This window comes from Anoplophora glabripennis, unplaced genomic scaffold, assembly GCF_000390285.2.
Source record: "Anoplophora glabripennis isolate ALB-LARVAE unplaced genomic scaffold, Agla_2.0 scaffold68, whole genome shotgun sequence".
NCBI classification, from domain to species: domain Eukaryota; kingdom Metazoa; phylum Arthropoda; class Insecta; order Coleoptera; family Cerambycidae; genus Anoplophora; species Anoplophora glabripennis.
This window is the reverse complement of record NW_019416739.1, coordinates 1,083,909-1,101,196: the sequence shown is the minus strand read 5'-3', so window position 1 is coordinate 1,101,196 and position 17,288 is coordinate 1,083,909. Positions and strand designations below refer to the sequence as shown.

At 32.1% G+C, this 17,288-nt stretch overlaps 1 protein-coding gene across 2 annotated transcripts in view; it reads right to left on the bottom strand.

Annotated features, from left to right (window-relative positions):
• The window catches only part of LOC108905239 (unconventional myosin-IXa), a 78,631-nt gene that overhangs the window by 9,034 nt on the left and 52,309 nt on the right, over window positions 1–17,288 (bottom strand). The window contains exons 1-2 of one of the 2 annotated variants that reach the window (XM_018708038.1): window positions 11,843–11,855; window positions 2,169–2,309 (exon numbers count right to left, since the gene is read on the bottom strand). In XM_018708038.1, the coding sequence (XP_018563554.1) occupies window positions 2,169–2,210 (42 nt within the window). In that variant the 5' untranslated portion in view covers window positions 2,211–2,309; window positions 11,843–11,855. Of the gene's footprint in view, window positions 1–2,168; window positions 2,310–11,842; window positions 11,856–17,288 lie in introns of those variants that run through there. The other variant, XM_018708037.1, reaches the window with a different exon arrangement.

Genomic DNA, 17,288 nt, shown 5'->3' with positions numbered 1-17,288 from the left:
GGAAGAATATTGAAGAGGAAAAATAGTTTTAGAATTGAATTTTGCACAATATGCTGCAAGTTAAAAATGTTTAAATTTATTACTGATGTTGCAAAATATAGTCTGTTTAGAAATGAAAGAGAGTAATAAAACGTCATTATGTATGCAAATCGTAAATAAACGTAGTACTGGTGCTTATATTCAATATTTTTATATTATGCATTTTCGGTATAGATGAGGTGTACTTCTAAAAAACTTGTGTGACCGGGTTGTACTAAATTGTAGCAGGTAGCTAAAATTTAATCCCCTTTGTCTATGCCGCTTCAATTTCTCGGTCCATTTCTCTTATAAGTAAACAATATAAAAACAGCATTTCAAAACATGAGGCTACTTTAAGCATCATAACCGGGTTAAGAGGGTTTTTAGTAATTCAAATAAAATTATTCAATATTATTATCAAAATATTTATTTAAATTTAATGAATAGACTTTTATTCCACACAAAAATATATGTATTTTGAAAATTCAAATTATGGTGAGTAAATGTAGTGTTGTATAAATGTACAATAAAGAAAATAAAAAAGTAGGTATATTAAAATTCATCCTCTGAATATTCTGATGAATTATCTTCGTCTCCTAGATTGATAACGATAGGTTACACAGTAACGTCAATTAAATTATCGAGTTCCCACATTTTCTCCTCTTCTTTTTGTATATGATGTATACATCTTTGCCAGTTATCTGCAGTTACTCGTTCCAAGGAATTTTTTAACAAAATTTTCACGTCACTTAATTTAAACGTCGTATTATTTCGCGCTACATCTCCTTTTACCTGCTCCCAGACTAATTCGATTGGGTTAAGTTCACAGTGATAAGGTGGTAACCGTAGTACCGTTATTTGGCGATTTGTTGCCATTTCATTGATAACATATTTTTTCTGATCTTTATTAAGATTGACAAGTGTCTGTAATGAAATTGAAATGGTTATGAAATGAAATTTAAATTATTTGAACTCTTGGAGTTTTGTAACTTAATAATATTAAATTTTATTTAAAGTGAAACAGAGCTAATTTCTTTGCAGCCATAATAGTCACATTCGGTCAGATGAAAACCCGCACACTACTCGTCGGTTTAGCTTTCAAAGGAGATTCGGTGTCAATGTATGGGCAGGAGTATATGGCGATTGTTTAATTGGGCCGCGTTACTTTCAATTTTTAGTAGAAGGCTTACAGCAAATTTATTTTTGGCAAGGCATGCTCAGACCTCCTCGAGGTTCTTGCTGGGCAACAATAACAATAACAATTTAATATGTTGATTGTATAATTATAAAAAATAATATATAGCATTTTAAATTATTATTGGCTGACGTGAGCAAATCGTTTATTTATTGTCTTTATATGAGCGAAAATATATAAATATGGCAACATTGCATCTAGGGTGCCTTGTTCATATCGTAGCCGGCTGACGTCAGCCGGTCAGTAACAGTCTGAAAAGGGGGTTAAATAATGATTTGAAAATATTTTTTTCCAGCTTAAATATGCATTTAATTTTTTTTTAATCACGCCATCGTATAATACTCATTTTTCTCTATCTGCTCTTAAAATTAATGACATTTTGACTGAATCACCCTGTACATATATTATTACTAATAATAGCTTTTCCTATTAACGACAATAGCTTAGGTTTATTTTGAATAAGTTATAAAATATAATACTGATAAAAGTTTTCGTTAAATAATTCATAATTCGATAATTTAAAAGTGGGTCAGGAGCGGACTAGCCTAGAAAATAGTCCAACTAACGCATCACATTTTCAAGCTGTTATCGATTTTATGTGTGTGGTATAACGAGACGAATAGAAAAAAACACCGATATTCGGTAAAACGGTCATAATTAATTTCCTCGAAGTATTTTAATTCCGCTGGAATTGCGAGTAACTGAATAAATATCATTCAGGTAGGTAACGGTATAAACAGTATTGATTCGAAGTATGAAATAACATGTTCTGAGAGAGTCGGAACTTATCCTTACGCTGTAATTTATAGCGATAAAGGAAAGAAATGGTATTTATGTAAATGCAGCTGGATAAGTGTTGTTTTTTAATGGCAAGTTCATGGTCAATCCTTACGCAGGGCCGGCCGCAGGCAATGCGACAGGTGCTGCCCAAGGTCATCTCTGTTCAATGACTCACATAGAAGTTGGAAGCCGAGAATCGTGCTTGCAAGCACTTCATCACTGCATCTTCTGTGAGGGGTCCCTGCAGGTGAATGAGGTCCTCCAAATCGGCACCGGCGGTAGGGAGTAATTGCGAACGTTGCTGTGTGACAGTCACCTAAAATTAAAGACGTACGAATTAGATGGAAGTCCAGCTTTACATACTTTTGACAATGTATGTAAACATTTGTGTAAGAGTTATTTAGGTGCCAAAATCACAAAGTGTTACTAGCATAAATGTCCTCTAAATACAGTTTCTCAAGGTGGCACGTGCAATACTTTTTGTGTTGCCACCAATAATTTGTTTTTAAAAGTGAAGTTTTGCAAAGTACAATTAACACAGACCCACAAAAAAAAAGTTGAAAATACCAGAGACTGGACCCACCTATCCTTATGTATTTTGACGAGCTGAAACCGAATCCGGAGTCAAAATTGCTCCATCACCTTCCAGTTTTTTTTAAATCGCGAAAAACTACCCCAAAAACACGGAAAATCTTCAAATTCTCGCTTGAGCACGGGTCCGAAGGTTGAGATAAACGTGAGAACCAGCACAATAAGACTATTTCATATGTATTTTGATGAGCTAAAACCGAATCCGGAGCCAAAATTGCTCCATCACCCTCCAATTTTTTTTAAATCGCAAAAATCATCCCAAAAACACGGAAAATCTTCGAATTCTCGCTTGAGCACGGGTCCGAAGGTTGAGATAAACGTGAGAACCAGCACAATAAGACTATTTCATATATATTTTGATGAGCTAAAACCGAATCCGGAGCCAACATTGCTCTATCACCCTCCAGTTTTTTTAAATCGCGAAAATCATCCCAAATATACGGAAAATCGCATGTTATTGTCTCGGATCTTAACATTCCCTCTTTTTTTATCGTAGTGTAGTGGATACCTTTTTCTTTTTCTGCTATCTGTCTCGGATTCCCTTTTAAGCATCCAACAATAATCTGCTATCATATTAACATCCCATCGTTCTTGGTACCGGCGTTCCATTTCCTTAATGTCTTAAATAAAGGTGACTTATGTTACATTTATGGTAAATTTGAATTTTCTAAACAGGGATTGTATCTGGGGATTCGGTTTTAGCTCGTCAAATTACATATAAAATAGCTTATTGTGCTGGTTCTTACGTTTATGTCAACCTTCGGACCCGTTACCAAACGAGAATTTGAAGATTTTCCGTGTTTTTTGGGGTAGTTTTTCGCGATTTAAAAAAACTGGAGGGAGATGGAGCAATTTTGACACCGGATTCGGTTTCAGCGCGTCAAAATACATATGGAGAGGTGGGTGTAGTCTCTGGTATTTTCAACTTTTTATTTTGTGGGTTATTGATGTTTGGGTCAATTTATGAGGTCTAATATGTGTGTCTCATTTAGAGGGGAAAAAAAAAGAAAATTATTACCTGGACTTTTATAAGTGGAAATGGTAAAGGGGATTATAATAAACAAAAAAAAATAAATGCGTGAGCAGGGGTGGCGGAGGGTTGATTTGGGGAGTTGAAATGATGTGAAAAATTGGGATTTCTGGTGAAAATTGACGTCAAACAAAAAAGTATCCAATATCTACAACTTTTGTATAGATCACTTTTTAAGATAACCTCAAAATTTACGAGAAAAATGCGAAAAACAGTTTGTATCCTGATTTTTCATTTTTTATTTCTCATTTCCGCAAAAATAACTTAATTTTTACGAAACTTGGTGAAAGTATACCTTTCTGAGTCTTAAATAACCACATTATTTTTAAAACAAGAAGTTTCCGAGATATTAATTTTTTCCGGTATGACACTTTTTTTTTCAAAGAAAAATTCTACATAGGAAAATCATCGTACAGAGTTCTGCCTGTGATCATTTTTTTCGTTTTGACATATTCCTTTTGGTAAAATAAAAAAATCTGTAATCACAGTTCAAAAACATGCTCAAAAATGCAAAAAAATAAAAAATGACTTGCAACAGTAAATTTTTCAGTAATTGTTGTCATTGTTGATAATTTGTTTAAATTTAAAAAAAAAATCAAAAACTGATTACACCATTCAATTGTACGGAAAAAATACAAAAAAACTGTCTCATTGTTTGACCCAAAACTTTATTTTTGTACAATATTGTTATAAACATAAATCTAATAGTGAACAAATAACATAAAGAGTAAGTTTTTTTCCGTAAGATCGATTAGTGTACCTATTTTTTTTTAATTTTGATGAATTCATAGATTAACAGTGTGTCCAGGATAAGGATGGGATAGCCTTAGGATCTAGGAAACAGTAAGAGATGCGGGGTGGCACAGATTAGAAAAAAGTTGTTTTTTTATACCTAACAATATGCCGGTTAGAAAGTTTTAAAATTCCGGGTAGTTCCGGAAATATCAGGAAAACCCCGAAATTTTGCAAAATTGTTTAATTATTTTTCTGGCTTTATTTGAAAACGAATTTTTGCATATTTACATTGCCACTTTTTTCCCTTTATCCAATGGCGCCAACATTTTTGCAATCCAACGTTTCGTCTTCGAGGGGCCATCATCAGGTTAATTTTTTTAAATACGTCGCTGCTATTTTGATGACAAAATATAAAGTCGTTTTTAATTCTGAATTAGATGATATTATTATTGTAATCGTAAAAAGGATTTTAGCTATCGTTTAAAATTTTTCCTGAGTACGGCTCTGAACGCTTTCAGAATATCTATTGGAGGAAGTTATAACAGTATAAAAGTCAATATAGCACAAAATAAACAACAATTTTTTTTAATCAATAATTTAAAAAGTTGTACCAAATAAAAAAATAATACAAATTTATTAAATGTTTTATATGTATTTCTAATTATCTAGTATTGCTGATAGTAGTAAAAAAAAATTGTTGGATATTTTGTGCCGTATTGACTTTTATACTGTTATGACTTCATTCAATAGATATTTCGAAAGCGTTCAGAGCCGTAAACAGGAAAAATTTTAAATGATAGCTAAAACAAGGTAAAAAATAAAACGATTTTGCAAAATTTCGGGTTTTCGAGTTTCGCGTCAACAGTAGACTTTGCAGTTAATACTTTGTAGGTATCTCAAATCATCCAGAGATAAATTTATCCTTTGTGCATTTGTAATTCCACTTAGATTTTTATAGCAATACTGTACAAAAATAAAGTTTTGGGTCAAACAACGAGACACAGTTTTTTTGTATTTTTTCCGTAGAATTGGATGGTGTTCAGTTGATCAGTTGATCAGTTTTTTATTTTTTTTTAATTTAAGCAAATTATCAACAATTACTGAAAAATTCATTGTTACAAGTCATTTTTTGCATTTTTGAACATGTTTTTGAACTGTGATTAAAGATTTTTTTTATTTCACCAAAAAGTATATGTCAAAACGAAAAAAATCACTCTTGTTTTTTATTAAAAAAAAAATTGTGGTTATTTAAGACTCATAAAGGTATACTTTCACCAAGTTTCGTAAAAATTAAGTTATTTTTGCGGAAATGAGAAATAAAAAATGAAAAATCAGGATACAAACTGTTTTTCGCATTTTTCTCGGAAATTTTGAGGTTATCTTAAAAAGTGACCTCTACAAAAGTTATAGATTTTTGCATGATCTACAACTTTTGTATTAGATACTTTTTTGTTTGACGTCAATTTTCACCGGATATCCCAATTTTTCACATCATTTCAACTCCCCAAATCAATCCGCCACCCCTGCTCACGCATTTATTTATTTATTTTTTTTTTCGTTTATTATAATCCCCTTTACCATTTCCACTTATAGAAATTCAGGCAATAATTTTCTTTTTTTTTCCCTCTAAATGAGACACACGTATTAGACCTCATAAATTGACCCAATAACCCACAAAAAAAAAGTTGAAAATACCAGAGACTAGACCCTCCTCTCCTTATGTATTTTGACGCGCGGATATTTTTCTGTTTGACGTCAACTTTCGCCAGAAATCCCAATGATTCAATTTTTCACAACTTTTCAACCCCCCAAATCAACCCTCCGCCACCTCTGCTCACGCATTTATTTTTTTAGGTTTATTATAAGTTCTTTTACCATTTCCACTTATAAAAGTCCAGGTAACCATTTTTTTTCTTCAAGTGTAATTTGGTTAGACTAATAATATTGGGTTCGTTTCTCGAAGCTTTAGGGTGGTTTTACCCACCTTTCTTTCCGGTCTAAATTAATGACGACGTACTTTCCGACCTAAAAAGTGATCGGAATCAGACATTTTCTAAAGCGGCACAACAAAAATACGACATGAACATATGTCTTCTGTTTTCCATTACAGATGGAAAACAAACCATTTGACCACAAACGTTAGCCTGCAAACTGGTGTGGACTTATTTGTTCACAAACAATTTAGAGAATTGCGATACCTACTAAATTTTATATTTTGTTTGGACATAAATGAACTACTTTCAATTAACGGTTCGAGATCAGCGAGACATTCTTAAAAAATTCCGAAATTCAATTCAATTTTTTTTTCAAATCATAGACTTTGAAATATTGTCGTCTTTCATCATTGTCCCTTGGGTTTTGGACATTCAGTCCCCACATTCGGGATAGTCTTGTGCTCATATGAGCGTCTTTGTGGCTTTGCCTTGCCTAGTACTTGTTTTTAGGTCACCTGTGCGCACCTGAAATTTGGAAACTTTTGGGTTTCCTGAAAGTACCTATGGTTTTGGAAGCATCTGGGAGGTTGATATATCCCGTGGGATCTTTACCGTAGGCTTGGACAATGCCTGGGTAGTTAGAGTAAAAATTTGTAAAAATGTTTAACAATGTTCTGAATTATTAAAAATGAATGAAATTACAATAAATGAGTATTATTTGATTGTGCGGCATCATCGGTACGCATTTAATTGCCATCAAGTGGTCAATAGACAAATATTTTCAAGTGTGTAGGTATTTAAATTTTGCGTGTTTTATTGTAAGATTACCGCACGCAAATAGAGTGGGCAAACAGATAGTTACCGACCTGAAAAACATGCGAAAAGATAGGATTTATCCGTCAAGAGTAATAAAAAAGTTATTATGTTTTATGATTGATTTGATGTTATTACTAGTGACTCAATAATAAACACGTTCAATGAATCCTGGACAGAACTTTCCAACTCTTCAAAGCAATATGAACAATTTAGTAATCAGTAAATATAAACATTACTTGGTCGCTTATAATACGCCATATATATCGCAATTTCGTTTAATATGTTCGCATGAAAGTTGAATGCCCTTTAAGGATGTGCATATTCACTCTCTATCTGATCCGAAAAATCTTGCGTGCAGAGTTATATTACAGTCTCACACAATTCACATTGTTTTTGGTTCGGATTAAATAATAAGATGTGTAGCTGAACTAAATGGGATTGTGTAATATATGTTTGTATGTTTACATCTAATCACTAATCAGGATTTTAATTGCTTTAGACTTTAGACGTTGACAGCTATTCAGTTGCATAATAATAATTAATTTGCGGTTGGGTAATTATCTCCACGAATCTGTAAATGCCGCCTTTGAAACAAGAAAGTAGTCGAAAATGTTAAATTATAAAGTTTTTTTTTATAAGTGTATAAAAGTCTTCTAATTCTAAGACTAAAATTTTGCTGGACAAAAAATTTCGCATATAACGCCCCCTTAAAGGGTAATATTTGAATATCAAACAATAATCGTGCTCGTTTTGTATCTTCAAACTTGTGCTTTAAAAGACTAGTTATTACCTTATTATGTAATAGGCTATTACTGCAAAGTTTCTAAGCAATTTCTATTACCTATTGCTATCAAATAAGGTATCTCTCCTGTGCTATGTCCTTTTAGGCACTTTGTTGAATTGAAACGTTACTACCAATTCAGTAACAAATTACCCCTTTATGAAATTTGTAGAAGATAATTAGAGAATTAGAGAGAATTAGAATAAAAACTGTTTCGTTAATATTAAAAATGGTTATACTTTATCTTTATATAATTTACTAAAGATAATCATTGTTAAAAAAACTACTCGTATTTACCCATTTTTTCCTCGTATGGCAATGTTGTACTTAATTTCATAACAATTAATAATACTACTTACATAAAACAGATTATACGAATCCTAGTACTATATTTATTTCAATACAAATAACTAACAGGGAGACGATTCATACATTTATGCTGGATAATTATATTGAAATTAACATAAAATTGGTATGCAAAATTATTCAAATGACCATAACTGTTTTACATAGAATCAGTTAGTTGAAAATAGAAAAAGGTATATTAAAGTAAATCCGTACAAGGACATACTGATACACTTTTCGCAAATATGATAGTTGCATCTGGTTTATTTAATATACCCTATTTAAATTTAAAATTGTGTATGCATGTTTTGTTTGTAAAATGCTATTTTAGTTTAGTTTGAAAGGAAACTAAAATTGAAAACTTTTACCACTGAAACAATAAAAATGCCGTGGACATTAATTTTAACAATTTATATAACCGAGAGAACAAATTAAAATCCTAATGACAGAAACACAGGTGACTGTCTTTTGTGATATATATTTTCTTTCTTTTCCATGATCTACTACCCACAAATAGATAATTTTCACCGTAGTCATGAATGATAGTCGGGTTATTTTCTATGCCATCTGTGCTTATTATTATTATTCAAGAGATAGCAGGGATTCACTACTGATTGTGAGGCAAACGCATTCTGCTTTATTTGAAGCTATGAAGGGGACAAGTTAGTGGATCTGTCAAAATTGTGTAGCGAATGGACTTTCCTTTCCATTAGCGATTAGTTTTATGAACAAACTGATGCAGCAGATATGGGTTCACCTTTGTCTCTAGTTCTGACAAAATGGTACCCTGCCATTCCTCGATATCCTTATCAAGAGAAAACAGGGCAGAACATTAGACCACAGTGTATACAGAAAGTCAAGCATGTCATGTCGGATGATCTAAGGACAAGAAAAAAGAGGAATATATGATTTATATGCAAGATAGGTGGCATCTTAAGGTGGCCATATTCCTGGCCGAGGAAATAGTGAAATTTCTGGCGTTTTTAGGTACTGAAATCTTTAAAAGTAAAACGTGTAGAACAAAAGTAAGCACAAAAATAAAATCCTTGGTGTTTTGTTTATTCATTGTTACCAATTAAATTTTCTCAAATAAAATAATAAGTAAAAAAAAAACATTTGTAAAACATGCGTTTGCTGTTATTCTAACCCCACATTTTAAGAATTATTTTCACGTATTTATAAATAAAAGTAAACAATTTTATATGTAGGACTAAACAAGTAAATGTTATAAGAATATTTACATGTAGAATTAAATATAAAAATGTTAGTATTTTCGTAGATTTCAGTACCTAAAACCTTGAGGGTTTGATCGTTTTTTGCACCTGTTTATTCGTTTTACTGCGGCGTCTTTGAAAATACTCAGGTGGTATGACATAACATTCCTATTATTTGATAAGCTTTAGATTATTCAGTTATTAAATGTTTGAAATTATTTGTCTTTGCGGAAAACACTATTTAAAGAATATGGGGCCCTTAAGGAAAAATAACATAAATGCCTCTACAACATAAGGAAAATAGGGATAGCCTTTCCCAAGACTAGTTGCAATAACGATCTACTCCAAGACTCTGGTGTATACAGCAATTACTGTACATGAATGAGGAAAAGTATACATTGAACAAACGGAAAGACATGTCAGTATGAAATTAAACGAACACAAGTGTCTCTTGACGGAGATAAATTAGCTTGAGGAGCACGGGTGATAAGGGTCATACGACAGACCTAATTAATATAAAAAATTTCGCGTTCTTGAGAAGATTTTGGTTAAGACAGGGGGCAATAGAAATCCATACGAATCGATATAACTTCAGCCAAGACAAGGGGTTAACCCATTTAGAAAAAAATCAAGAACGTAATGGATCAATGCACACAACAAATATTAGCCGGAGGACTTAATCTCCAGTTACTGAGTTTATTTTGAAAGAGAGAATGTCTCTCGAAACGTCAAGTTTGAGCTGACCACTTGGCATCTCTCAATAGTCCCGATCTGAAATTAATGGGGTGTCACCAATTACAATCTATGCCAACTAACTGACATGAAGCGAGATTATGAGAATTTTAAGGAAAATCAATGATGCGGAAATTAAGAACAGAAAAAATGATCCCCATCTGTAGAAATACTAAACATTTTTAAGATTTCCATTAATCTATTTCATTCCGATATCTGCATTTTTCTATCTAGAACATTTAGTTTCATAACAATATACTGAAGAATGGATATGCAGATCTATATAAGATAACAATAGGTTATTGATCAATGTCACACACTTCTGGATGGTAGGCGAGATTTACAATTTATTCAAACGCATATGCACGTGAGTGTGGTAATGTGTATATGCAACGACAATAGTATTTTCTTGAGTAGGTATGAAACAATACAAACTGGCATACAGTTAAAGGTGAAGTTAGATGTATGTTTATTACTATGATATTTTTTATAAGAAAATGATAGTTTAATCCAAAAAGGAGAGATATAAGTTATTCGTTACATAGGATAGCCGTCGACTATTTCTGTTGAGGTTATGTACGTGGTTAAGATCATATCTTTTAAATGTGCTTTTGTGCAGAACTATTAAAATAATAACTGTATATTCAATTAGCGGTACAAATATTATTTTAGCTGAATGTATCTGTTTGTTGTAATTTGCCGATATTTTAAGAAATTGGCAGTATTTTATGAAAATTGTACACTGTGTAATCAATGATTTTGTTTAAGGGCAACATTGTCTAACCGAGATGTTGAAATTTTCTTCTGGAAAGATCCTAAGCATCCTTCCTAGGATCGAAGTGAGAAAAAGGACGAAGCAATGATTACTTCACAAAAAAAATTGTTGTGCTGTCCAATTCCATTCCATCCTTCGTAATGGCCAACATTGCTTCTTCTGATTGTTATATCTTTGAACCATTCAAGGCAACTAGGAGAGAAAAGACTTAAGAATGCCGATGAGATTAAGGAATTGATGAATTCCTGGTTAAAGGCCAATTTAAGAAAAGTGTATAGAAATGAAATATTATTTGTTTATCTAGTAGTATTATAAAAATGTATTGGAATTATTCGCACTGTGGACTAACACGCATTAACATTCTTCATTTCCTATTCTTAATAAGTACCTTTGAAGGGTTCAGGTATATTATAGAATGGTCAGGGTCTATACAGAGGCTGCTCCAAAAGCTGAACCTTCAATCTCCAAATGGAATCGGAATTTTAGCACTAGCCTGCGTGAAGGCATACAGTAGGGAAAAAACGCCTTTAAATAAAAATCTACTATTCATTGTCTTATTTATCGTCTGACAGTGTTTGAAAATTAAAAGTTAATCTTGAACCGCTTTTTGATTTGAAATTTCGAATGCTAAGAAGACCTTTCTTGAATGTACCTTTCATGTAATTAATACCATGCTTTGGAATATGCCAGTGCTTTAAATTTGATATAAACTTTTAAGGTTAATTCTTCTCGTCAAAACAATCACAAAAAAACAAAAGTAAGATTTTTTTCTAAAACGTTCCCTAAGAGCTCAACGATACTTCAAGATTGAACGTGAAAAACAATTTTTGCTCAATTACCCAATAACCACAAAGAAAATATACAGGGAGTCCATTCAGAATTCTTCATAGACTTACCCATGCTCAGAGAAAAAATCTCGTTGTGGGGATGTCAATGGGGCTGAAAAAGGCACATTTTAAAATTAGTGATAGTGAAAAGGTGCGTTTTAAACAATTAATTTTACTGCACATGACATACTTTAAAAAGCTTAACCTCAAAACAGTTGCCATGAAACGTTTTAACGTTTTTTTTTTGGAAAAGGTAAAACTAAACTTTTTATTATTATTTTTGACAATCTCAAAAAAGAATATAGATTCATAGTCCATAGGAAAACTCATTTTTGTATGGTTTATCGGCTCCTGAATATACAGTATTTTTTTTCCAAAACATACTCTAAATAGCTCAATATTGTCATGGTTTTTTGGTTTTCATCCATGAACAATACAAAAACAAAAACATTAAGAGTCAGAAATTTGGACGTAATGTATTCAAATTTGTAATTTTCCATGTTAAATAACTCTTTTTGGCAATAATTCGACGAGACTGTTTAATTTCTTAATAAGTTTTTCTTAGGGGGAATTATTGTGTAAGAGATGGCATGTTGTGAATATATTCCTTTTTCTTTAATTAAACAGGAAAAAAGCTAATAAAATTGTAAATATATAAAAAAGAGTAGACTAACGAAATGTTTCAAGCGGTTATTTATTTTAATAGCTATAAATTAGCATGTAATAAAATTACAAATTAGCAGTGAATACATTTTTTAAATTAGTTTTTCAAACGATATCTTTGTTGGAACATTTTGTATCAAAAAAAAAAAAAATAATTAAAATGGAGCAATGCTATTTTAAAAGTTTATATCCTCAAGTGTCTGTTTTCCATATTATTTTTTTGCACTAAATTTTTATGTACCTATATTAACAATGTTGGTCACTCGCCAAATATTTGTCAAACTTAAACCAAAAATATCTAACCTAAAAAAAATCTGAAGGAAACAATATACTGCTCAAAACGCCTTGTATATTTATTGCAAAGAACAAGCAGATATTCGTGTTTATAACACAAAAAAATCTACTTTTCCAAAATTTGAGTAAAATTACCCAAATTATAAACAAATCGTAAAAAAGTGAAATAAAAAACTATCTCGGATTTATCTATGCCTTCTTAAGGAGCAAGATGGTACTAAGGTATGTTGATTTAAATCCCCTTATTTTCATCCAAAGAAGCTAGCTGTAAAGCATGGCCCATTCTTTAGTAAACGTCCTGTATATGTATAACCACGTCGACTTTTCCAAAGCCATTCGAATCATTGAATAATTTGTATCGAAGAACAAGACCGACAAGAACAACAAAATGACTGTTTTTGCCGAGGTAAGTAAAAATTGTTTGACTTATCTGACAGTATTGAGAGCGAAGAACATCCTCAATCAGGAGTAAATACTACCATGAGTTCCACATTTCGATATATACATGAAATACTAAGGAACAACAGTCTAGCAATTGAAAGCCATTTTAGTCCAGAAGTATTTAAGTACTGTATTTTTTGTACCCAAATAATTACGCTTCGCTAAACATTTCTGACAAACACGTTAACGTTTACCTATTCCAAAAATTAAAGGGATTCAACTGTTGGAGATGGTGCTTAACTAATGTAAACATTTTGAAATGAACGAAATTTATCAAAACTAATCTTTTTGGTGATAGGTAGTAGAGTTCAATAACGTAAAAGAAAATATATAATTCCGTTTAAATTAACAAAGTTGATGGGAACTTCTGACATAACCAAAAGTGCTAGAGTTTGTAAATGTTTTAGTTGTGTTGCTCCCACTGATATTAGTTATCAAACTTTTAAAATTTTCTCTACAAGTAGATATTTTCCCCCGTGTAGACTGTGGGACACACTTAACAACATACTGAAAACCGCTTCTATAAAAGCTTATATGTATGTATATCTACTCTAAAAGATTTCTAATCTAATGGACAGCTGTTACATATGCATTTCTGGGATGTCACAAATCGAGTTACCGAGGACAGTTTGTAGCTAATTTATTATAATTAGATTTAAATATTGAAGTTTAAGCCAAGATTACTCAAGTCGGAACACGTATGTGTAATATTTTTATAAACTGCTATCCTAACAGAAAAAAAATATAAAAATACTATTTTTTTTGAACTTTCAAACAATAACAAATATTTAGTCGCGAGTACTGCGCGCACGGTGGTCAGGGAGAGGAGGCGGTATATTATTATTAAGCAGGGCGCATTTGCGCCCAGAAACGACTTATGTTGGTAAGCCCTAACCACCATTCAGTGCAGGAATGAGGGAAACCTCATTAATTAGGGGGGTGGTCAAATTCCAACCGGTGTCAATCTCTCACATTGACCCAAGCCAACATTCTTCCACCCTACCATACCTGCACAGAGGGCGCCAATCCTCTGTACAAGTATAGATAATCTACGGTCACCGGCCGCGGGATCAATATAAAATTTTCAAAAGCAAAAAAGGGAAAATGACAACTTGTCAGCGTTTAATCGGTCACTGCTTTCAGACTTAAAAACCCAATGAATGCTTAAAACATTCAACATGTGTGTACATTACTTGTACTATGTACTGGATGATCCATAATTTCCCAACTGAAATGTTAAATCGAGTCTTCAGAGCATTGGTAGTTCTCAAAGTTTATTTTAAACAGCACCCTCAATCGTAGAAGAGTCTGACAATTGTCTGCATTTATTGTTGCCGTACGTAAACTAGAAGAAAACCCTTTATATCGTTAAAAACGACAATCGTAAGTTTTCGGCAAGCAGTGTTTAATTGAATTTCTTTTTTTTTTAAAGGGCAATGGGTATAATGCGTTTTAAATAAATGGTCCCAGCATTAGGCAAAAGCCGCTCGTGAATTCGCTCTTTTTGCATTAAATAGAGCTTATTTTTACGCCTCTTTGTTCTCAAGATAGCTTTTTTAAATTATAACGTTGCCTAATTGTTAATTAATTTATTGGACGTATCGGACTGGGAATTTAGGGACAATTAAAGGAAGGGTTAAACTTTTATTTTTAAAAAGTTTTGATTACAAGTACATTGATAGTTCATGTAAGAAACGCGCTCGCAGCAGTAAAAGTTAACGTTAAAGAACGGTTAGTGGGCGTGAGAAGCAGTGTCGGGCATGCGCATGCGCGTGAGCGTCGCTCTTAGTTCGGCGCAAGATTTTTGATCTAATATTTCATTTATTTAACTGCTAAGCTCTATTTAATGTTTTTCCGAGCTCGACGTTTATTTTACAGTTAACAAATTGGCGAAACATGACGTTAGATACCTTAAATTGTACGTAATTTAATTGCCTATAATACAAATTAACTAATTTTCCGATAATTCATCTAGATATTCATGGGCAGTAAAACAAAGTCAAAAAATAAGTAATTTTTCTATTTATTTACAATTTGCCAACCTAGCGTCAATTCTTTCGAGTAAATTTTTTGATATTATCATTCTACATACCTTTCCCCGTCATAAAGTACAATAAAATGTGTTTTTTTTAAGTTCGACTTGAGTATTAAAATTCATCATAAGAATCCTGACCTAATTCGGATTTAATAGCTTCCTTTTAAGGTTAGTTTTCATTTTATTATAAGTTTCAACACTATTTTATAATTAATTAACAAAATAGTTACCCAATAGAATTAACATAATTAGATACTTAAGTGACAAAAATAAAATATTAGCAATTTATTTCTTATTCGACCTATTATCTTCGATGTCAATTAATTATAACGTTTTCGCCTTTAATAAATTTGCCATGATTTCTTTTCTTATATAACAATAAATCTGAATATGTAAATGTTTGAAGTATGTAATGTTTTTTTCATGACGTGCAAGGCAATTGTCCATGTGCACAAAAGAGTTTATTTTATGATCATGTACCATTTGTTTACGAAAATAGACCACGGGGCATTGATAATGTTAAATTTAATGCAAGTATTTGTGTGATCCGAATTTCTAATAAGTACAGAAGATACATAAACATATAAATCACGTAATACATTTACCTACTTATACTTACTATAAAAACTTATAAAATGACATAAAAATATAGTGAGTGTAGTAGGGGAGAGTAGGGAATTGAGGGACACTTAAAGCGTGATCGATAAATGGCAAGCAAGATATCTCTCAATTGTAGTCAGAATATTTTCTGTTCTTTCTGAATTGTAATAATTAAAGAACACTATACAAAAAATGGGCTGGGCTGTGTCCAAACCGGTGTATCTCTTAGCAATTCGACGCTATGAACCGGAATATAAATTCAGAATTCTTGGATTGGTTTATGTTTTGGCTCTAACATCAAGAAACTCCCCCATAAAGCAGTTTTCGAGGTTTCAAACTGACAAGAAGTCAATGATTATAAAAACATTCGCTTTCCGGAGATTCATAATTTCGTAACTCCAAAATTCCCATAATCTGGGATGGACGAGGGTTTAGAACCACGAAAATTCCGTACATCAGAAGGTCGAGACTACATAAGACTGTGAGTTGACAGGGTATGTATAACCACGAAACTCTGATAAATCTGTTATTGTCCTGTTGCAATAGTAACCCTCCGCGCAAGCTCCTGCAGACTAATTTCACATGATACACATAGTTACCCAGTTCAGATTATACAATCAGTGACTACGAGCTGGTTCATGATTCATATAACAAAATCCAACGTAGAATTAATCCATTTAGAACTGGATTCGTTAACATCTGTGCACTTGTGAGAATATAAATGATAGAACCAAATGAATTTATGATCATTGAATTTTGACATCAACGCAACTACAGCAAGGTGTAATAAAAATATGCTTGCTGATTTATTGGTAGCTGGTAAGACATATACCTGAAAGAAATGGAAAACGTAAAAGGGAGTTATTGTATAGGTCTTTCGAGAATCGGAGAGCTTGAAATCATGAAGTGAGAGATTGATTCAAATTTGAGATAATAAATACTAGATGCAAATAGAAAAAAAATCATCCCCAGATGACTTACAAGGAAGAGTCCCCAAGTGTCTTCTACAAATTTCGCTGAAATTTTGATATGTCGAAGAGGATCAATGCGTATTTTTTTATCTGCGGAAAAACATTCTAAGGGGTGAAAACCATTAACAAAATTTATTCCTAAGATCAGTTTTTTGAGAATACCTCTAGTATGATTTGATAAAGCTTTATGAAACCGACTGGGAATTATTTCGCATTGAAATATGATATTATGCGTAGCATTTCGATCCCTGGTATTTGCATCCCTTATTTTTTATAGGAATAAATATGATTTTTTGTTTGTTTTGACCTGCGAAAATGTTAAAAAAACTCAAATACCTTTGTTCTTTATTAAATTGAATTTTAAATTTAACAAACTTCGATATTTTTCAAAAAATGTACTTTAAGGGAATAAACTACCCTTATATTAAAAAAAAATATATTGTCAATGTGACAAACATTGCCAATACGATATATTCTATCAGAATAGGAGAGGTATGAGACATTTTCAATG